At 42.8% G+C, this 23,779-nt stretch overlaps 2 protein-coding genes across 3 annotated transcripts in view; both read right to left on the reverse strand.

Moving 5' to 3' along the window:
• Positions 1 to 5,306: 5,306 nt before the first annotated feature.
• On the reverse strand, positions 5,307 to 22,280 carry LOC138799301 (claudin-10-like). Its single transcript, XM_069980273.1, has 5 exons — positions 22,061 to 22,280; positions 13,263 to 13,424; positions 6,556 to 6,637; positions 6,359 to 6,466; positions 5,307 to 5,564 (listed from the first exon to the last, which is right to left on the reverse strand). Exons 1-5 carry the CDS (start codon positions 22,278 to 22,280, stop codon positions 5,438 to 5,440), a joined length of 699 nt encoding a protein of 232 aa, XP_069836374.1. The 3' UTR covers positions 5,307 to 5,437.
• The window catches only part of STYK1 (serine/threonine/tyrosine kinase 1), a 55,337-nt gene continuing 48,879 nt past the window's right edge, over positions 17,322 to 23,779 (reverse strand). For both annotated transcript variants that reach the window (XM_069980272.1, XM_069980271.1), the window contains exon 11: positions 17,322 to 17,335. The gene's annotated coding sequence lies outside the window, so the exon portion shown is untranslated. The remainder of the gene's footprint in view (positions 17,336 to 23,779) is intronic.

Raw genomic sequence — 23,779 nt, forward strand, 5'->3', positions numbered from 1 at the left:
CCCCTCCTCCTTCCGGGATAACTTCCGCCTATACCAATGCTGACTCCCTGCCTGGCCGCCGCTCTCCGCTCACATATACCGGCTCCCGGCATCAGCGCGGACACCAGGATGCATCGGGAGCCGGTATGTATGGGGGGGAGAGCGGAGAGCGGCGGCCAGGCAGGGAGTCAGCATTGGTATAGGCGGAAGTTATCTCGGAAGGAGGAGGAGGAGGGGGGAGCGCTCCTGTGTACTGAGCGGCTCCCCCCTGCGCCCGGCGGCATGTCATATCCATTACCCAACTACAGCTCCCATCACCTGTTCATACTAGAAGCAGATGATGGGAGCTGTAGTTCAATGTATATGGTCCGGATCGGCGGGAATGTGGCGGATCAGCGTGTGGCGGATCGGCGGGAATGCGGCGGATCGGCGGGCTTACTGTGTATTGAATGTATTGAATGAATACATTTATGCAATACTTTGGGGAGCAAGGACACTTGCTCCCCAAAGTATTCCATAGATGTATTCATTCAATAAAGCACTGTACACTACATTACATTACATTACATAGAAACCCATAGAAACAATAAAGTCCCATAGACTTCTATATAGAGAGCGCCCCCTGCTGGACACTCCATAGGAATTACACCCTGGGTCGTGACGTCACTTCTTCAGAGATATTTCTAACACTTCCTGATCTACTAAATTAAGGGAAATAGCAGTATATGTGCATTTCCCATAATTAATGTACATTAGAAATTTGTATAACTTTTCATAAGTAACAACATATCAAAAATTAATTTTGGCCGGACTTCTCCTTTAAATATTCAAGAAACGCTGGTACAGTAAATGCATATCTCTCTCTCTCTCTCTCTCTCTGCCAAATTAGCAGGAAGTCATCAATATTTCTGCTGTACCAATGAATGTGATCAGCAAAGGGATTGTGGGAGGAAAAATATATTTTGCTTCCACTGGGACATTTCAAGATTTCTTAATGACAGAGAATAATGTTCCCCATGGAAACTCTCTGCAACTATAGCAGAACTGGTTGTTAAATCAGATGTGACGTCACTTGGAGAATAAGCTGCTGTAAATCTGTAGAAAGCACCCTAAATATCTCTAAATAGGAATCCAAAACTTGTAAAGTAGTTATATGCAATATAATAGAAGTGTATTTGTCCAGTATTTATCGATCTACATGCAATAAAATAGAAGTATACAGATGAATATGTATACAGTATATACACATCAGAATGCTGGAGGGAGGATCTGTGGGAGTGGATATAGGCCTGAGTTCTTGGCACAAATAGCGAAAAGGTCGCCAACACAATTTTTTTTTTCTATTTAATTTCTTGGAAAATCACAGATAAAAAACACTTTTAGATGAACTTCAGCTTTAAAAAAATTACGGATGCATTACTTTTTTTTTTTTTACAGACATTACAAAGAATTCCTCTCTCTTCCTGTACTATCCAGGAATTTACAGACAGCTGTAACCAGTTTGTGGTTTTCCCACTTGTGGCAGCACAGCAGTCAAGTAAGCTGCTATGATGTCACAAGGTGCTACGCTTAGATAATAGGGGGCAGATTTAGCACACTCGTGCCAATGGCGTATGCCATGGAGAAGGCTTAATAACTTAAGCTTCATTTACATCTGCATCTGATCTCTGTTTGGGACCTGCATCACCGAATCTGTTAAACAACAATACCAAATATGAATGTTGTATGCAGTATTTTTTGTCCTGTTAGAACCCTGAAAAATTGACAGACATTGGCAGAAAACATGATGGACTCCATTAAAGTCAATCTCCTCATAGCTCTGATTGCCCCTTCTTAATCACCTACTGTACGTGGGGTACCTTAGCTCTCCAGCTGTTGCAAAATTACAACTGCTATCATGCATGGACAGCCAAAGCTTTAGTTTTAGCATTGGCTGTCCAGTCATGATCGAACTTGTACTTTTGCAACAGCTGGAGAGCCAAGGTTCCCTACCCCTGTCCTACACAGATGGGAACCCAGCCTTAGAATAATACTTCCCCCTAGTGGTACATTCTAGTAATATACGTGCACTTGTGCAGTTCTCCCAACATTCCAAATTTTATTTTGTACATTATTTAGGGACTGATATAGTTTTAAGGTCTTTTTTGTGAAACTAAATCCCTCCCCCCCTCCCCTAAGCGGTTACTATTAGTGATATATGCTATAATATTTACAAATACATTGCCCCCACCATAAACCACATGTTTGCCATCGTTCAGTTTGTGTACATAGAATACATTGCTACATACTTGGTGTTTACATAATTCTAAAAAGTTGTAAGTTCAAGGCAATAAAGTCGCCCCAGTGACTAGTAGATCCACAGTTGTTTTTTGTGTGTGTCTGCTACCAGCACATTCCTCTACTATTGTCCAGCACTACTTCTATTTAGATCATGTTACTGCTGTTGCTTAACTTGAATTTCAAATCTTTTTTTTTTTTCTTTCAAAAATTCTAGCTATAACTGGACCATCATGGAAATACTAATCTCATGAAATACTTTATTGAGGAAATGATTTTGGTACTGCAAATAATAAACAAAATTATTATAGATAAAATAGTAATATTGGAGAAACATCTGAGATATAGCAAATGTGTAAATCATTACCAAAGTTTTATTACTAAATCTGTCATCATACATTGCTGTCCTATGCTGTGCAATCCACTGCACAAAAACTTCTGGGGTAGATGTTTTTGCATCTCCAACTAGACTTGTGCATTTTGGTGTATGTCTTGTTACTGTATATGTTATGTGACATGGGGAACTAGCTTAGATGAAAAGTGGGAGTGGTTTGATTGGGATAGGCATGGTCTAGGGGCACAAAAATACACAGCAATTTTTGTGAAATTGGCATAGAAAATTAATACAAAAAAATAAGGAAATACTCTTAAACTGGCTGGTCTAGGTTTACACTTCATAAGTATTCTAGCACATTAGTACTTCTAAGTAGATAGTAGAGATGAGCAAACCTCGAGCATGCTCGAGTCCATCCGAACCCGAACTTTCGGCATTTGATTAGCGGTGGCTGCTGAACAGGTGGCAGCTAATCAAATGCCGAAAGTTCGAGTTCGGATAGACTCGAACCCGAACCCTGTTCGCTCATTTCTAGTAGATAGGCATGTGTGTGCATCCTCTACCTGCATATACTTTGGGGAAAAGCAATGCAAATGGAGGTAGTGTGATGCTTTAGACAATGTTATGTTGGGAAACAATGACTTTTGGAATTCCTCTGGATGAGACATTTTACCTTCAAGCGACTCTGTAACCACAATCTGACCCCCAAACCACTTGTACCTTCGGATAGCTGCTTTTAATCCAAAATCTGTCCTGCGGTCCGTTCGGCAGGTGATGCAGTTAGGTCACAGGAGTATCTGTGCCCTAACTTTGCACCACCCATCCGTCCCTCCTCCCCACCCTCTTCATTATTAGAAATGCCACTGGAACATTTTCTCCATGCTGAACATTGCACAGGTGCTTAATGATCCAGCCCATGTTCAATAGTCACACAGATGACGAATAGGAGACAATCTGCCTGGAGTATTCCTAATCATGAAGAGGGCAGAGAATAGGGACAGAGAGGTTGTTCAAGCCTAGTGCATACACAATCTAAGACCTGACCGTTGGGCACGGGGCTGCCAGTTTAAAAGTTGTTTTTTAGGACAATAACTGCATCACCTGCCGAGTGGACCCAAGGACAGATCTTGGATTAAAAGCAGCTATCTGAAGGTACTTTACAAGCGGTTTGGGGGTCAGATTGTGGGTAGAGAGTCGCTTTTAATTCTCCATCTCAATCCAATCGAGCATCTGTGAAATGTTCTGGGGAAAAAAGTCTGATGGGGGCCCTTAGAGGACTTGCTGCTCATAACTCGGTGCTAAATACAAGCCACTTTCAGAGGTTGCGTGGAATCCATGTCTTTTTTTTGGCTGTTTGAGGCCAAATAACGGCTGTTAGTTCCTAATGACTGTCATTTTGACATTTTGAAATAACAGCCGTTATTTGGCTCCTAATTACCAAAAAGAGACATTGTGAGAACATGGCCCATGTCTTGATGAGTTGTTTTGGCGATAGTTGGTTTTAGGTTAGTATGTTCACACACAGTAAAACAAAAGCAAAATAGGGCAGGAAAATAGATATAATACCCAGCCATATTGTGAATCTAATAATGTGCTACATTATAGCCTATGGAAAAATGTCACTCTGTGCACACATTGTAAAAAATATATATATTTTTTACAGTGTGTGCACAGATGGCAGTGTGTGCACAGACTTTAATGTAGCATGCACATTTTTAGATTCAAAGTAAATCCGTATTTTATACCTATTTTATGTGTGTGAACATACAGTAGCTTTAGGCTATGTTCCCCCAGCATCTTTTTTAGGCAAAATAACCGCAGTTGTTAGATCATGATTAGTGATGAGCGAATAGTGAGATATTCGAATATTTGATATTCGTACGAATATCCCACGAATATTCGATCGAATATTCGATCCCATTAAAGTCTACGGGAACAAGTATTTGATTAGTGAAAAACATCTATTGGACCATTTGGAGGGTAAAACCAGAAGCTGGGGGATTTGAACGCTTATCAAATATTTATCAAATATTCGCGGGATATTCGTACGAATATCGAATATTCGAATATCTCACTATTCAATCGAATATCTATTTGATCGAATAGTATTCGCTCATCACTAATCATGATTATTATTGACAGTCGTCATAAAATAACGGCCAATATTTCAAAAACAATGGCCATTATTTTGACTAAAAAGACGTTGTGTGAACATAGCCTTAAAGGGACATTCCCATCTTTACTAATATAGGTATACTTGTAGGGCTCGTCAAGTTATCCAATTTTGCAAATGCATTCATTGCCTCCTCCTGATATGCTGCTCTTTTCCTCCCGTTGTTGACAGCACATTACCTAGGTTACCGACCACCACTCGTCTTTAAAAACAGTGGTCTGACAAGTGTATATATATGACAATAATGCAGATGGTCTGCGCTATAGTGTATATATACTGTATAATATGTATAAATATGTAAACTATATCTATATATACACCAGCCACACCACTGCTTTTAGAGCAGAGTGGTGGTCTGTAACCTAGACACCAAGCTGTCGACAATGGGAGGAAAAAAGCAGCATAACAGGAAAAGGAGGAAAGTTCACTAAATGAATGCATCCTTTAGATAAGTCTTTTGTATATAGGAGGAGGAGACGTAACAGCATATCAGCTATTCCATGTATTTTGTACATATGACTTTTAGGGATAGCTGCTCCTGGTAATGGTCCCATCATTGTACAAAGGGGTCAATTGGGGATTTCAGATCTTAGAAGAAATCATCTTCTCCTTAGTAAAAGCTAGAATAGTGCATGGCATGGAGCAAATGTCCTGTATCTGTATAGCTGTATCAGTCAGACATAGGCATTCTTGTCAAAGTTTCTTGGTATTCCTCTCTGTCCATTGCGGTTGTTGTTCTGATCTTGGTGACTTGTATGGGCAGATCTCACAGACTTGACTCCATTATAAGGATAACTTAATCTGAAAAACACAAAATTGTATTTTAGCTTGGTGGAAATAAAAACGAAGTAATGTATATAAAGAATGTACCAAAAATTAAATCTTAAAAGTGAGTGCTAGTCCCTGTCACTGATGTGCCAACACAGTACAGCTGCCAATACACATGAGATAGCTGTTGGTCAAACACTTACTTTGTTTCCCGATCCCACCATACATATGTAAGCTCAACTTAGTTGAGTGACAGTGCGACCTTTAAACCAAAGAAAGTTTCTGCACCAGTGTTAGGTAAAGACCATCTCTAATAAAGTTGCATACGGGCTTAACACAAAAAGTGGGAGCAGAGCTTTGCATGTGCTGTGTGCGGGAGAAAGCAAGAGAGAGCCTGATAAGGCCTGGGTTGTGGGTTCAGTCCTTAGTGTAACCTCTTCCTTGCTGTCATGCTGTTGTTCCTTCATTTCTGCTCAAAGAGCAAACCCAGGGCACCGGTAACCCCCTTCTTCCCACACAAGGCTACCTATAGAAGTTTATTTTGACAATCATCAAAAAAATTATCCAAAGAGGATAGTGCTGATCTGTGATTGGCCAGAGAAGTAGAGGTAGGGAAATCTGTGTGTGTACTACTGACAAACAGCTCAGCTATGGTCCTGCCCTCTGAAACAGAAAAAAATTAGCAATGGTTGTGTCCCATGGAGGAAACGCTCAGGAGCTCAGTGACAGCAGCAGCAGCAGCAGTCAGTCACCACTCTCAATGTTAATCTAATGAAATTATGCATGACATACCAGGGTACTGAGAGGACATAACATTGTTTTCCTACCTGTCTTTTTTGATAGTATCATTCAAAGAGAGGCAGAGGATAGCACCTCCGATGACACTAAGGGATGATCCTCCCCATCCGATGAACAAAGCAGCTCCTAGCTCATACCTGTTACAGAAAAGTAATTCATGTATTATGATATCTCATCCATGGTGTTGCTGTCTGTGTTTTTAAGTTTTAGTTCTTAAAATTCTTACTTTTGCTCTAGGAACATTGGATCAAAGAATTCTGAGGTTATTTTATGCGCATAAAGGGATATTCCAGACATAGCACAAAGACCTAGGACAGACATGAGAGAAAGGTTATAGCCAAGGCAAATAAGGCCCTGTGTACACATGCATCATTTGTGTTTGGTCAGATGCAATTTTTAAACCTATACAAGGTCCTAGGAAAAAATAAGAAGATGCAGTGTTTACTCCTGTTAATGGCTAACCCTTAAGGTTGGCTCACGTTACAGTCTGCATTATAGCTCTGAGCTGTTTCTGCTGCTTGTTAATTGAAACAGGCAGTAGTCCACTAGTTTAATTTGCTACTAATGCTGGGAGATTTCAGCTCTGAAGACTGTAAGGCTACCAATGCAGCCTGTGCTCACATTGTAAAGTATGGCTCCCAGACATACTTTACATTGTGGTCTATGGCTAATTGGAGTGCGGGTACACCCGAACGTGCCCGCATTCCAATTAAAATCATGTGATGTTCACCCGTCCAATACTACAGTATTGACCGGGAGAACATCTGAGAGATCAGTTGTTGTTTGACACGTCAAACACCGGCCAGGTCAAACGATGGCCAATGTTAACACAGTGTGTGAACATAGCACATATGGATATATACCGATTGGGAAATAGTAAGTGCAAGGCTTGAATAAAGTTGATTCAAATCTTATATTGATGGCCCATTTAAAAACCATACTGGTCCATTCACTGGGTCATAAACTGACAATAGCTGTGTGGTATGGTTCTGGGTTCTTCCACTCAAATCCAAATGCCCTGCTATTGTTTATTCTTTTTTATGCTAGGTTAATGACCATTGGGCTAAGTTTCTATCCCTTTACTGACAAAGAATTTTCTCTAGCTTAAATAGTCCCACCAAGGAAATTAGACCATTCAGGATGGAAGCTCTCATCAGGAGCCCATGGGGCCACATCGTCTACCACTATAGTATTTTTATGTCCTTGTTTACCATTTCCTTCCTTCGGTTTATCCACATGTGTATTAACCCCTTAAGGACCGGGCCTAAAATGGCCTTAAGGACCGGAGCAAATTTTATGAATATGACCTGTGTCACTTTATTCATTAATAACTTTGGGATGCTTTTACCTATCCGGCTGATTCTGAGATTATTTTCTCGTGACATATTGTACTTCACATTTCTTGTAAATTGGAGTCGATACTTATAACGAATCTTTATGAAAAAACCCAAAATAACGTGAAGAATTGTAAAAAAATGCATTTTTCCAACTTTAAAACTTTTCTGCTTATACAGAAAATGGTTATGCCACATAAATTATATATTAAATAGCATTAGCAACATGTCTACTTTATGTTGGCGGCATTTATTAAACTATATTTCATTTTTTTTAGACAATAGAAAGCGTAAAACATTAGCAGCAAATTTCCAAATTTTCAGTAAAATTTCAAAATCAGATATTTTTAGGGACCTGTTCAGGTTAAAGTGTATTTGAGGGGACTGTATGTTAGAAAGCCCCACAAAGCACCCCATTTCAGAAACTGCACCCCCCCAAACTCTGCAAAAGCACATCCAGAAAGTTTTTTAACCCTTTAGGGGAGTCACAGAAATAAAAGCTAAGTGTGTAAGAAATTTGAAAATTTAAATTTTTTGTGCAGAGATTTTATTGTAATCCAATATTTTTCATAATTATAAACTTATTACCAGAGAAATGCACCCCAATATTGATTGCTCCGTTTCTGCAGTTTATAGAAATACCGCATATGTGGCCCTATTGCGCTATTTGACGCAACCACAAGCCTCAGACATAAGGGAGCGCCTAGTGCATTTCAATGGCTCCGTTATATTTGGTCATTTCTGACTGTACCACTTCAGCTTGGCAGAGGCTCTGGGGTGCCAAAACCGAAAAAACACCACTAAAGGGACACCATTCAGAAAACTACACCCCTCAAGGAATGTAACTAGGGGTGCGGTGAGCCCGTCATCAAGGGGTCCATATCCTCATTGCACCCCTTGTTAGATTCCTTAAGGGGTGTAGTTTCCAGAATGGGGTCACTTGTGGTGGGTTTCCAGTGTTTTGGCAGCACGAGGGCTCTGTAAATGCGACATGGCATTCATCATCCATTCTAGCCAAATCCAACCTCCAAAATCCAAATGGCGCTCCTTCCCTTGAGAGGCTTGCCCTGCACCCACATGGCACTTTATGTCCACATGTGGGGTATTTACGGACTCAGGGGAAATTGTTCTAAACATTTAGTGTGTTTTTTTCTCTTTTAACCCCTTGTGAAAATTATAAATTCAAGGCTAGACCAACATTATAGTGTAAAAAATGTAATATTTCATTTTCACATTGTTCCACATTTGTGCCCGTCACCAGTGGGGTCCATATGCTCACTACACACCTTGTTACATTCCTTGAGGGGTGTAGTTTCCATAATGGGATCACTTGTGGGGGGTTTCAACTGTCTTGGCAACACAGGGGCCTTTTAAATGCAACATGGCCCCTCGAAATCCATTCCAGCCAAATCCAGCCTCAAAAAAACAAATGGCGCTCCTTTCCTTTGGAGGCTTACCCTGCACCCGCATGGCGCTTTATGTCCACATGTGGGGTATTTCCGTACTCAGGGGAAATTGCTCTACAAATTTTGTGTTTTTTTAATTTTTTAGCCCCTTGTGAAAATGAAAAAATCAAGACAAGATCAAAGATTTAGAGTAAAAATTTAAAACAAATTACACTAAATGTTGGTCTAGCCCTGATTTTTTTCCATTTCCACAAGGGGTTAAAAAAGAAAATAAACGCAATGCGTGTAGGGTAATTTCCCCTGAGTACAAAAATACCCCACATGTGGATATATTGTGCCATATGAGCACAGGGCAAGCCACCAAAGGGACAGAGCGCCATTTAGAGGCTGGAATGGAGGATGGAGGACACAATTACAAACCTCCTGTTCTGCCAAGACAGTAGAAACACCCCACAAGTGACCCCATTCTGGAAACTACACCCCATAAGGAATCTAACAAGGGGTGCAGTGAGCATATGGACCCCATATGTAGAACATGTGCCGTGAAAATAAAAAATAAATTTTTTTTCATTTTCACGTCCAAAATGTGGCCGTCACCAGGGGGCCATATCCCCGCTGCCCCCCTTGTTAGATTCCTTATGGGGTATAGTTTCCAGAATGGGGTCACTTGTGGGGGGTTTCTACTGTCCTGGCTGCACAAAGGCTTTGTAATTGCATCATGGCATCCTCTAATGGGAATGGCGGCCATATCTATTTAGTTGGGGAAAAGGGACAATTATTAATTTATTTGGGGGTAATAGGCCAATTATTAGTTTATAAGGTTGAAAATAACAGGTGTCCATCAAATTCAACCTGTGTTGATCCAGAGGAAGGCAAAAAACCCTCGTGAGGCAGACAACAGTAGCCTCATCACTGGATAAAATTCCTTCCTGACTCCATAATGGCGATCAGAATAATCCCTGGATCAACGTGACCCCTGAAATAGGAATAAGGGACAGAATTTAGATAATGTAGAACCCCGATGACGTGTGGTGCGCCTTGAAGCGATCCAGTATGCAGAGGCCGGGGTCAGGACAGGCGTCACTCTGGAAAATGGTGTCCTTCCTGATCCCCCTGTTACGCCACACTCTGCACTTCTTCTGGGGTCTCCTGTTTTCCAGTGTGGGGGACGTCACCTGGAAAATGTTGTCCTGGTGCAATACGGGGTCCTTCATATCCAGAAGCGGTGGGTCCGCTCCATGGCTGCTAAATATTAGGGCTTTATTACTGCTTCTGATATGTTCGATCGTGCCGCAAGCTACAGTAGCTTGGGCAGCGAGGGACCGGAAGAGGGGGTGCTGGTATAAAAGTTATCCCCGTACAGGTTGTAACCTTTATCCAGCAGTGGGAAGATCAGTTCCCCAACGATCTCCCCACTAACTCCGAGGATGGGGGGGGAGGCATCTGGGGGCTGGATTTGGGTGTCCCTTCCATCATACACTCTAAGTGTACGTGCACACTGCGGAATGGCGAAGGATAACCCTTTGTGCATTCCGCAGTTGGCACCCACCGGCAGACTGATGTGGGCGCGCGTCTCCGTTCGTGTCATAGACTCCATTCTATGCACGAGCGGATTCTGCTCTCCATCAAATGTGTTCATTCTTTGGACGGACGATGGAATCCGCCCGTGCATAACATGGAGTCTATGACACGGGTGGAGACACGCGCTTGCATCAGTCCGCCGGTGGGTGCCAGCTGCAGAATGCACAAAGGGTTATCCTTCGCCATTCTGCAGTGTGCACGTATCCTAAATCTGTAAGTGTACCCTGAGGTACTCTTACAGAGTTTGTAGAATTTTGCGCCATACCGTCATCTCTTATTGGGACGGTAATGGCGGAAAAGACGTGTCTGGGGGGCAGCGTACGCTACGCTACCCCCAGACACGTCACTGGATGATGAGGATGATGAGGATGAATGGAGGAAAGAAGGATCACCCCATTCATCCTCACTGGCTGTTTCGGTGTTGTAGGCAATAATAGCGTATGCGTCCGACACCGAAAAAACCCTGGGGGTATGTAAATGTGTAGTGGTGTAGTGTGAAACTTTATTCCGTGTAGTGTAATGGTGTTTTTTACATGTTTTTTTAACAATAAGTATAAAAAAAAAACTACGCCAAGAAAAGAGTTGCTGATAAATGCCGCACTTATGTGCGGCACTTATAAGCAGACTGTGGCTGTAGGATATAGGAAAAAAACACCCTACGCCAAAAAGGAGGAGTTGCTGATCAGCGGTGCACTTACCTGCGATGCTGATCAGCACTCAGTGGCGATAGGGTGCGGAAAATAAAAAAATAAAAAAATTGGGAAAAAAAACAAAACTTTCTTCAACCCTATAGCTACTGATATGTGTATTATATACACTTATCAGCCGCTAGGGGGCAGTAGAATGCAAATTCCGGAAAAAGCCGAAGTTTGACGATGCTGGAGCCGATGATTGCGGATGGGGACCGCCGGAAAAAGACGAAGACGCCGACGAAGACGAGGACGCGATCGGAAGCCGGAAGACGCGATCGGGACGCTGGATCCGGTGAGTATGGGTCAATACCTGCTGTGGACACAGCAGGTATTTAACCCTTTCATGGGGTACTTAGATCGCCGTGATCGGCCGGCCGGTCCCGGCCAGCCGGTCACGGCGATCGGGACGTGGCACCGTGGCCACCATTACTTTCAACAGTAATGGCGGTCGGTGCCGTCCTCGGACAGCACCGACCGCCATTGCTTTCCGGGCAATCGGGTCACCGATGACCCGGAAAGCTGCAGATTGCCGCCATTGGCTGATCTGAATTGATCAGCCAATAGCGGCGATCGTCAGCACGTGAGGGGTTAATCACCCCCTGTGCCGACAAGCAGGGATGGCCTGCTATACATTATGTAAATTACGTAAATGTACGCCCGTTTGCGTTAAGACACGGGTTTTGGGGGCGTACACTTACGCCCGCGGTCGTTAAGGGGTTAATGTATTCTTGCCTCAAAATGGCATACAAAAACAAAACGTTGTGTGAACTTTGCCCAAGGCTATGTTCACACCCTGTCATTTAGTGTCCATTTTTTTTTTAAATGGACACCATTTTGATGTCATAAGACAGTTATCTCTTGATAATTACAGCTGCAAATCATGATCATGAAAATAACGGCCACCCCCCAAAAAAACAGCAACAAGACAAACCTTGTGTGAACATCACCTAAAAGTGTTCTTGCCTGCACGTGCACGCTTTGCCGGGGTGGGGGTCACTAACCGACACGGTGTGGAGTTAGCGTAGGCACCCGTGTGAACCAGAGGACCTGCACGTTGGTACACGGGGCAATATGGCTTGATCAAATCATATACAGACACTCTGGTGTTGATTTTTAATATAGGCCAAGCGGCATTAGTATCAGCAATAGATGGGATGTGCAGCCGTTCCTTTCTCTCCAGTTTCCGTGTTTTACAGTTCTCCCTCTCTGAACAGCTCCCACTCCTTTATAAGACCCACATGACCAAAATTAGCAGCATATGCCTGTGCTCACATGTCAGTACCTTATGTCTTCCCCATTCTGTGAGAGCAGCAGTGGTAAGTGTAATACCATATCCATACTTGTGTCGTTTGGGGGCAGCCTCCCCCGCCGGTGGTGCTGGCCGGGTTCTGGTAGGGCTTTTTCCATGGCCCCCCTTCCCTGCACGTGCACGCTTTGCGGGGGTGGCGGTCACTGACCGACACGGTGTGGAGTTAGCGTAGGGACCCGTGTGAACCTCATATACAGACACTCTGGTGTTGATTTTTAATATAGGCCAAGCAGGATTAGTATCAGCCATAGATGGGATGTGCAGCCGTTCCTTTCTCTCCAGTTTCCGTGTTTTAAAGTGTTCTTTAGTGTTGTCCGTAAAAAAAAACTTTAGTTACACAAAGTTCATGTTTTTGAAATGATATAAAGGTTCCTCTACTATAATGTCAATGAAAATGCTTCTTTTAACATATACCCTTTTTGTGAATGTTTTGCATTCCAAGTGCTGTCTACTAAGTCATCCTTGGTTACATAGTTTAAAGCATCACTGTCATTTTATAAAACTTTCAAGTCCCACAGATATGTTAAAAGTTGTAAGCATGATGAACCAGACTAATCAAAACGGCAGTAATGCTGTATCTAGACACAGTGATGTACCACAGGCACACTTACCACTCAAGATAAATAGTAAGCCAGAGGAAAAGGTGGTTTTTGCTTTTGTGTCATCTGAGCCTCCAATCTTGGTGCACTTCATTCCAACCAGGGAGAAGATTGAGCCAAAAAATCCAAGGCTAACAGCAGCGATCAACAAACCCCGGCAAGCTTGGATGTATCCTGAAATACACGTAAGATGAAAACACCCCTTATGGCTTAAAAAATAATATATATTTATTATATTCACAAGATCTTTGTCAATTTTGCACATTTTTTTTCCACTTGGACAATAAACATTTGGTCAGGAGGTGGTAAATGGTCAAATTTTGGGAAAAAATATTTAGTTTAATAAAGCTATGCAGCTTGTAGCTATGGTCTACCAGAATGACACTTCTCTTAGTGTTTGCCACCCTAGCGAACAAAAGCGGGGCATAAAGAAAAGGGCATTTAACTAAAATAGCCTTTTAAAGTAGATATTCGGCATTAGAAAACATTCTATACGATGCTGCACTGTTGGCAAACATTATAAACATCATGGGGGAGATTTATCAACCATGGTGTAAAGTGAAACTGGCTCAGTTTTTCCTAGCAGCCAATCAGATTCCACCTTTCATTTCCCAAAGAGTCTGTGAGGAATGAACGGTGGAATTTGATTGGTTGCTAGGGGCAACTGAGCCAGTTTCACTTTACACCATGTTTAATAAATCTCCCCCTATATGCTTACCTCTCCAAGGGTCCCTGCGTACTGCAACCCATCCACTTCTGAGGCTAAGGGTCCTTTTACACACACACAGATATCTGACAGATTATTGGAGCAAAAGTCAGCAACAAACTATACACAGAAAACAGTTCATAAAGAAAAGACTGAGATCTCTCCTCTTCTCAAATCCATTCCTGGCTTTGGATTCAAAAATATATCAGGTAATCTATCAGATATCTCTGTGTGCAAAAGGAACCTAAAGCCCCTGTTACACAGAGCGATGAAGAGGAGCAAACGAGCGCGGTTAGCGCACGCTTGCTCCTAGTTCCCTGCCCACTGCCAGCGTTATAACAGGTGCCGACAGCGAGCTGGTAAGAGCAAGGGAGCTGCCCTGGTGATCACTAGATCGTCCGGGCAGCCCATAGAAGATACAGTAGCAGCTGCCCCCGCTCCTATTGCATGTGGCGGTGGCAGCAGATCGCTACCATCTAAGTCATTGTCTTTCAACATGTTAAAAGACAACGACAGACAATGATCAGCCAATGTCGGATGATCGTTGTCTTCTATTACATGAGGCGATTATCGGCAGTAATGGCCAATTATCGTTTTGTGTAAAAGGGCCTTAAGTCGGGAGTGACAGCTTGCTCAGCCAATCCCTGGCTGCAGCGCTGCTCTGTCTCTCGTTACTCCTGAGGTGAGTTCATCTCAGACGTGGCAGGGTTGCAGACAGTGGGGGACACTGTAGATGCCACCACAAGACCCGGGGGGGGGGGGGGGCGCAGTATATGATTATGTTATGATTATTATGTTTTCCAACAAGGCAGCATTATCTTTTTTACAACTCCTAACGTCAGATAACTCCTTTTCCGACTTTTATATAACCTTAATGTCAATTGTAGTCTAGGTCTAACTTTAGAAGGAATTTAACAACCTGTGTAAGCCAAAAAAAAGCTAGTATACAAACTCAATGTAAACAAAAGTCAATGTATTTGTTAGAGGGGCTTCATGGGAGGGGTATGGTATCTAACAGCAGGGTGAAATAACTATATGTCAGAAATCCATGTACATTATTATTAAAATCAACTCTAGCTGGCATACTGTAGGGTTTAACTTGTAGATTTGTACGTACAAACAGATGCAACAAAATAAAGAGAAGTGTCCACCTCTTAATAAATCTATTTAGCATTTTACTCCAGTTTCATTCATTCTGGTTTCATTCATTCTGGTAAATATAAAATGCTAGCCTTAAAGGATCATGCTCAGAGCCGAAGAGTCAAGGAGGCTGTGTTGAGCCTCAGGATGCATGCCTCCTCCCTCCCCCACCTCTTCCTGCTTTGGAGGAATACAAGGAGGGGTGAGAGAGGGAGGAGGCATGAATCCGGAGTATGATCTAGAGCTGACAGTTTCCCTTTTAGAAATTCCCCTTTTTGTTTTTAGGCAGTGTTGGACTGGGCCACTGAAGGATCCTTTGGTGGGCCTCTCCCCCACTCCCACTGCCTGTCCAGCAGCTGAGGCCCCCAGACAGCTATAGGATGATGCTGCCTGTCCTCAGTGGGCCCCCAGCTGCTGCAGGATAAATACATGGTTTTGCCGGGTCTGCCGGACTCTGAGGAGACAAAACCATGTCCTGGGTAGTCTCGGGAAGCTCCGCCCCCGCAGCGTGAAGCCCCACCCCCTTCCGGCGTTCACAATGTCACTCAAGCAGAGCAGGGAGAAGAGTCGCTGGGGGACTAGAGGAACCTTACAGGTGAGGTAAGTATAGCTGTTTTCTGTTTTAAATACAGATGGAGGGGCTGGAGAATGATAAGGGAGGTACTGGTATGCTGATGAGGGGATGAGAGGGGTACTTCTATGATGATGGAAGGGCAGGAGGATGAGAGGGGTACTACTATGACGATGGAAGGGCAGGAGGATGAAGGGGGAAGGAGGATGATGGAGGGGTAGTAATATGATGGAGGGGCAGGAGGATGAAGGGGGTAGTAGTATGATGGGGTAGGAGGATGATGGATGAATAGTAATATGATGGAGGGGCAGGAGGATGAGAGGGGTAGTAGTATGATGATGGAGGAGCAGGAGGATGAAGGGGTAGTAGTATGATGGGGTAGGAGGATGATGGATGGGTCATAATATGGTGGAGGGGCAGGAGGATTAAGGGCTAGTAGTATGATGGATGGGTAGTAATATGATGGAGGAGCAGGAGGATGAGAAGGGTAGTAGTATGTTGATGGAGGAGCAGGAGGATGATGAAGGAGGTAATAGTATAATGATGAAGGTGCAGGAGGATGAGAGGGGTAGTAGTATGATGATGGAGGAGCAGGAAGATGAGAGGGGTAGTAGTATGATAATGGAGGAGCAGGAAGATGAGAGGGGTAGTAGTATGATAATGGAGGTGCAGGAGGATGAAAGAGTAGTAGTATGATGGTCAGTAACAGTGTGATGGTATGTTGAGAGGTACAGTATGGTGATAATATATATATTAGTTCTGTTCTGGGGTCACTTCCACACACTGAGCCCCCACATAACTATGTATTCTGATCTCCCACAAAGCATTCAGTGTACAATACACCAAGAATCCTCCAGGTACAACAGCTGCAAGCACTACAACTCCCAGCATTTACTGATAGTCTGCATCCCTCAGGATATGCTGGGAGTTGTAGTACATATGAGCTGCCACTGTAGACACATATAGTGCTGGACCATGAGGGTTGATGGTTGTAACAGATTACGACCACCAGAAGCTTCTGCACAACAATTATTAAAGGTTTGTTCTCTCTGAAACTACAACTCCCAACATACCCTTCATTAAAGCTTCATAAGTATAGGGTATTCTGAGAGTTATAGTTCGACTGAAAGCATGTCATTCACAAGGGAGTTGTCGCAGATCCAGATGAATCCAGGATAGGGCCGGGTCAGTATGTCACTTTTTACCGATTCTTCTTTGGTGGGCCCCAAGGATCATTTCCTCTGGTGGGCCCCAGTTATCCCAGTCCGACACTGTTTTTAGCATATTGGATAGCTCTAAAATATAACTATTAGGTGCATCTCCCATTTATATACAAGTAAAATAAGTCTACTGATAATGCATAACGCAGCTCATGTCTATAGGACAGATACACGGCACTGTATGCATAAACTTAGGTGTGTTACTTACTTTGCTCTAGAACTACGTTGTTCAGGTTTTCAGGGTATACAAGGAGAGTTAGGGTACAAACCCACACACCGTATATGCAGCGTATTTACTACTGCGATACGCAGCAAATACGCAACAAATACGCAGCAAATACGCAGCAGATTAGATCTAAATAACTGAACACCGCATCAAATCTTCACCATCACATCTGCTGCGTATTTGCTGCGTATTTGCTGCGTATACGATGTGTGGGTTTATACCCTTAAAGTTAATATCACCTCGATTTTGTACTTAACATTACAGTACATTACATTGCTATTAGGGCAACCGTCTTGCCAGAGCCTTGTTTGAAATTGAAGATATGTTTAGCATAAAAATGTGCCAAAAAAAAAAAAAGAGTTATTTTTGATGATACAAGTTATACAAGTGTACAAGGGGATATAACAGTATATCAACTCATATTGACTACAGATTCACCTTGAGGTCTATAAACTGTAACATATAAATCCTATAGGGCAGAATATCTGGTGCAACATTCTTTTAGGTGTTTATTCATTTTCCTCTTTCTGGCCTTAAAGAGATTCAGGCTCCAGTAGTCACTCAGGGGTTCACACAGAAGAACTATGAAGCAAACAGGAATGTTTTCAGGAGTTACCTATTAACAAGCTCCTTTAATGGCTCATTAACCTTTGGGTCTCAAGAACACAAGACTTACTTACATAGATTGCATCTATTAGAATGGTCTGTTAAATTAACAATAAGCATAGTATCTGAAACGGTATTGATCCTTTAAAAATAAAACATCCAAAATGTGATAAGTGTTAATCAGTGGGGGGAGGGGGGTCTGGGTGCTGAAACCCCCTTGATTGCTAAAACGAAGGGGCAGCAGTACCAGAGGCGGACCAATCACTTGTGCAGCCTGTTCAGCTGCACAGGGGCCCAGGCCAACAAAGGGGCCCGCCAAGCGCAGACTCTAAAGTGTCAGCTCAGCATGGCACATGTCTGTTGTGGGTCCCCCAGGGGGCATCAGCACCCGGGAAGTGTGGGCCCCATGCTCCTGTGGGGCCCCTTTACTGAATGGATGCTGTGCCCGGTCGGGGCTGGTTCTCCTCTCCTCCTGTACTCCACTGTCTGACATACCTTTTATGAGGAGGAGAGGAGAGAGAGCATGTGATGACAGACCCCCCCCCCCCCCTGCCCTTCCTGTACTCCACTGTCCGGAATACCTTGTATGAGGAGGAGAGAGCATGTGGTGACAGGGGCTGGAGGGATCCTGCAGGGTTATGGCTGCCAGGGATAGGATGTGGTGACAGGGGATGGAGGGATCCTGCAGGGTTACGGCTGCCAGGGACAGGACTGTGAAGAGAAGCAACAGCCACAGCTCTGACAGTGAGTGATCATTGTCAGTGTGTCTGTCAGGCTGCTGGAAGTTGTTAGATAGAGGGTGGACTGTGTAAGAGAAAGCACAGAGCCCCCCCCCCCCCCCCCCCCTCTGGTGCTGTAAGTTTTAGGCTGCATTCACACGTTCCGTGAAGTTGTCCGTGCTAATGGATCCATGCGCACAGACAATTTTACAGCCCATTGCTTTCTATTTGGCTATTTGGACGTTCCGTGATTTCACAGATCCGTGCCGTTAAAAAATAGGACATCTCATTACTGGGAACGGATGCACGGAAAGGATTCCCCATAGAAATCAATGAGATCCGTGTTTTTCATGGAAGTACACGGATGTGACATGGATGTGATTTAATCAATGTAATTTAAAATGCTTTAAAACAGATCCGTAAAAAAACGGACACGAATGCAAAACTGTTTTGCACGGATCACGGAAAGTAGCTAGCAAACCACAATCCCGGACCAGGAAAAACACTGAACGTGTTAATGCAACCCTATTATTGGCTGCCTTACAGCCAATATCTGTGCCCCCGTCCCCTGTGCAGCAGTTATTTTTCTCTTTTATCTCCCCCTAAGCAGCCACATACAGTACATGTATCCCACCTGTGCAGCCACATACTGTACATGTATCCCACCTGTGCAGCCGCATACAGTACATGTATCCCACCTGTGCAGCCGCATACAGTACATGTATCCCACCTGTGCAGCCACATAAAGTACATGTATCCCACCTGTGCAGCCACATACACTACATGTCTCCCACCTGTTCTATCCCCTATTACTGCTGTTTTGGGGTCCCTTCCACACTCTGAGTTATATACTCTCATCCCCCACAAAGCATCCAGTGTATAATGCACCCTCCAGTACAACAGCTGCAAAAACAACAACTCCCAGCATTTACTGCAGTCTGCAGCCCTCAGGATGTGCTGGGATTTGAAGTATAAATGAGCAGACAACTTGAGGGGTTGTCCTCTTCGAAACTACAACTTCCAGCATTCTCTGAGAGCTTCATAAGTGTAAGGCATTCTGAGATTTGTAGTTAATGTTATTCCGGGAGTTGTGGTCACAGATACATCAGTACAAGATGGGACAAAGTCTGCATGTAGCTTCTGACGGGTTCTTTATTCAGGTGTCCCCCATAATATTATAATAATATTTATTTGTATAGCGCCAACAGATTCCACTGCGCTTATTTAAATATATAAATACAATGCAGGTTATATTTATATTAAATTATACAATGAATAAATTGAAATATTAAAAGTACAGAATAAGAGACCTGCTCTCGAGAGTGTACAAACTAGGATGACTGGGGGTGACACGAAAGGAAACAAGTGCTTTGATGATGTTCCAGTCATTGTACATAGAATCTCAAAGTGCCTATAGCTGATTGGGCGAGCCAGTCACAAGCCATTGTCTGAGTTAAGGTAGCAGGTACAAAGTAGATAGAGGTATATCTCTCACCGTCATCTTCGGCGCTGTTTCCATGCAGTTTAAATGTAGTACTCTGTCCCATAAGGCCGTTTGGAGCACTACCCCACCCCTAAATCGCTGATCCGCCCGAATCGGTGCTCTGGGGGTGGGCAGTGCTCCAAATGGCCATACCGGATAGAGGACTATATTAAAACAGTGCTGAGACATACCTTCATCCTCAGCACCCCATGCACAATAGGAACATATCAGCAGGTTAGATTATTCATTAAAGTCTAATTATCCAGTGACAGTGGGTCCCTTTATAAGAACAGTGTGTAGGGCTATGGGTCATTTTAGCAAATCCATTACTGCTTATTCTAAACTATAGGAAAGCCAAATGGAACAGTCAATTATTGCCAATCCATAAGAATTTTTGTTCAAAAGTTGCACATTCAGTATGTCCACTCGAAGTCCCTGAATATTGTTGCAACCACAAACCAAGGGGATGCAAATCACCAAACAATTTTTCTCCTACTCTGTCCAGACATTTGGACCTCATGCATTTTTCTCAGGTCAGTTCTGTCTAAAATGGCAAAAATGGACTGATTCCTCTAATAAGAATATAGCGTACTGTGGCTTTAATGTCTATATAACCTAAGGCTGCTTTCACACTACGTATATTTCAGTCAGTATATTTCAATCAGTATTGCAACCAAAACCAGGAGTGGATTAAAAACACAGAAAGGATCTGTTCACACAATGTTGAAATTGAGTGGATGGCTGCCATGTAACAGTAAATAACGGCCATTATTTCAATATAACAGCCGTTGTTTTAAAATAACAGCAAATATTTGCCATTAAATGGCGGCCATCCACTCAATTTCAACATTGTGTGAACAGAGCCTTTCTGTGTTTTTAATCCACTCCTGGTTTTGGTTGCAATACTGACTGAAATATACTGACTGACTGACTGAAATATACGTAGTGTGAACGCAGCCTAAGGCTATGTTCACACTGCGTATGAATCCGTCCGTAGATCGTACGCCGCCGTACATGTGCGGCTGAAACTACGGGCGTGGGAAAAATAGACATGCGGCCGGATGCGTACGCACCGCGAACATACGCCCGTAGTACAGTTATGCTTCCCTAGCTTGTTTCAAAGTGATCTGAGGCAGGTCATTTACTTGGAAATCTTCGCCCAGCCCCGTAAACCACACAGAACCTTTTGGATATGAAAAATCAAGTTCAATTTGGCTGAAATAAGTACTTCGTACGGGACCGCATGGAAATCCACGGCCGTGAGTTTCAACATTTCCGTCCTCAAACAATGGTCTTGTTCATTTTTCACGGTGCCGCATACGATCCGGCCGTAAGCTCATACGTAGTGTGCATTGTGCGGGTGTATATCGTATACTTTCAAGCGAACGCATCAACCTCAAAACTACGTGCGTATATTCGCTGTTCGCACTACGGACGGATTCATACGCAGTGTGAACATAGCCTAAAAGTGAGACACACAGTATTTTATCACACAGACCTATTGGCTGAAGATACATATTACTAACCTTAAAAAACAGTACACTACGCAGCATAAATCTACCCTGTGATATGAGTCCAAAAAATCTACAATGAGTCCCCCTCTGCTGTGGATACAGCCACAGATCAGTGTTTTTGTAGAACTGTGTGAATTCATCTTGCATAGTAGTCAATTCATCTGAAATCAATATCAAAATTTAAAACAACTAGAATAACATATTAAAAGAATTTTTCAACAAAGGCAATGGTGTTCCCACTTTCAGTTCCCAATTTTCTAAACCAAAAGCAGAAGTGGATCCAGCAGGCAGACGTCTGGTTTTGGCTCAAAAAGTTGAATGGAAAACTGCCAAAAAAAGAGTGTTTTTCTATTATTAATATTATATCAAAAAATAATATATATACATACATATTTGCATCACTAATTTGCAGACATGCAGCAGTTGCCCTGCATAGTCATGTATAGTAAAGAAGCCACAGCATTGATCCAGTGCCTCAACCCTTTCATTCTCACAATTGGTGGAAGTTTGAACAATGGATAACTATTAGATTATAGATTCAATTAGATATATGATTAAGTTTTATAATACATTTATAGTATGAAACTGTAGTTTTTAACCCTTAAATGCCTGAATCACTCCTTACCTTCTAAGGCCAACATAGAAGGAAAATCCTTGCAGTTGGACACCCCGGTGGAGTCGGTAACACACGTCTTCCAAAGGTTGGACCAGAAGGTTGCAGTGGTGATAACTGTGCCATCGATACTAGACACCTTCCAGTAATCAGTGGGCAGTGTGGAGCTCACCAAAACCCAGCCAGACACAGACAGTGCAAAGGCAATGATCTCAGAAGCCATGTGAGGCATCTTTCACTAGAGAAAAGCTAGCAATGGCAGAGAAAGCTAAAACCTGTAAAAACGGCATAAAAGGTTGCCAGAGGAGGAATGGAGTTGTGGTATCAATGTAACAAAGATGGCTGCTCACACTGACCAGTGTAGGCAACAAGATGAAACCAAGGGAATGTCAACGAAACTTCTGGAAGTAATATCCCATGAGTTTTATGGTCAGGAAAATCCAACCCTGTCCCCAACCTGTCCCTCCCTAATTAATTCATGTCCATTCCAGGTACTAAGTAAAGTATTCACACTCTTTCTTACATATAACTAATGCTTGTGGTTAATGCATCTCACACACTTTGTGTTTTGGAAAGTCCTCATAAATGCAGAATGTGACGTGGGAAATGATGGGTCCTGGGCTAAATGGCAACAAAGGGATGTTGTGCTGGGGACTGAGTTGTCAGAAAGAAGGGATAGGATTTAAGCAAATAGTAATTAAGGTTTTTCAGTCTTAGGCTTCATACATTGTAACATAAAAACAAAAAACACGTCTGTAAAATACGTATTAAAAACTGACCTTTTTTAATCTAATAATGTGACCTGTTAATGTGCATGGAAAAGTTGCTGTCATGCAATCATTGTAAAAGTACAAACTGTAGGACCACAGTAGGGATGAAAAATTAACTAATAAAATATAATCTTTATTGATATGCTTATAAAAAAGTATTGGCCTGTCACCTAGTGACCATAAAAGACGACACATACATTAAATAGACTGCTCTATAGTGCAGATCTCAATGTTGGACAAGGGGGTAAGAGATGTGCAAACTCAACTCTCTCCTAAGTATATTGCCCTGCCTTTTGGGGTGGCCCTCTTCCACTAAGTGCTCAGCACAAAACAATAAATGGAAATAGTGTTCACAAACTAACACAAACTACTATATACAAAGTGTTTGGGTGTTGTAACAATAAACTATATTGACTTGGATAGCACTCCTGGGTCTCCCATGGGGTCAACTACTCAATGGCCTTTCTGACACATTTCTACTGTCTAAATACAGATGTCTCAGGGAACAGATAAAAAGTGATGAAAAAATAAATAAATAACAGTAGGAATGAATGTACCGCCTCAAATAGTCCAATATAGATCCAATCTCTAATAACATGTGACACATTTTTAGGGCAAACTAGCCTTTCTGTGAATTAACAGCACAGTATATGAGGAAGTTTAGAGCCAAATACCTGTTGTACTGTGACCCAGCTCTGCTGTTACCGCTTGTATTTATATTGGACTATTTGAAGAGGTACTTTCCTTTTTTTAATCATTATCTGTTCCCTGAGGAATCTGTATTTAACCCCTTAAGGACGGGGCCCATTTTCGTTTTTGCGTTTTCGGTTTTTCCTCCTTGTGTTTAAAAGGCCATAGCACTTGGCATTTTTCCACCTAGAAACCCATATGAGCCCTTATTTTTTGCGTCACTAATTGTACTTTGCAATGACAGGCTGAATTTTTGCATTAAGTATACTAC

Source organism: Dendropsophus ebraccatus, chromosome 8 (genome assembly GCF_027789765.1).
Source record: "Dendropsophus ebraccatus isolate aDenEbr1 chromosome 8, aDenEbr1.pat, whole genome shotgun sequence".
In the NCBI taxonomy this organism is placed as follows: Eukaryota; Metazoa; Chordata; class Amphibia; order Anura; family Hylidae; genus Dendropsophus; species Dendropsophus ebraccatus.

Coding starts and splice junctions, on each gene's coding strand:
- LOC138799301 (XM_069980273.1), bottom strand. CDS start 22,280: ATGCCTCACATGGCTTCTGAGATCATTGCCTTTGCACTGTCTGTGTCT. Junction 13,425..22,060: donor TTCTATGTTGGCCTTAGAAG/GTAAGGAGTGAT, acceptor CGTGTATTTCAG/GATACATCCAAGCTTGCCGG. Junction 5,565..6,358: donor GATACTATCAAAAAAGACAG/GTAGGAAAACAA, acceptor TGTGTTTTTCAG/ATTAAGTTATCCTTATAATG.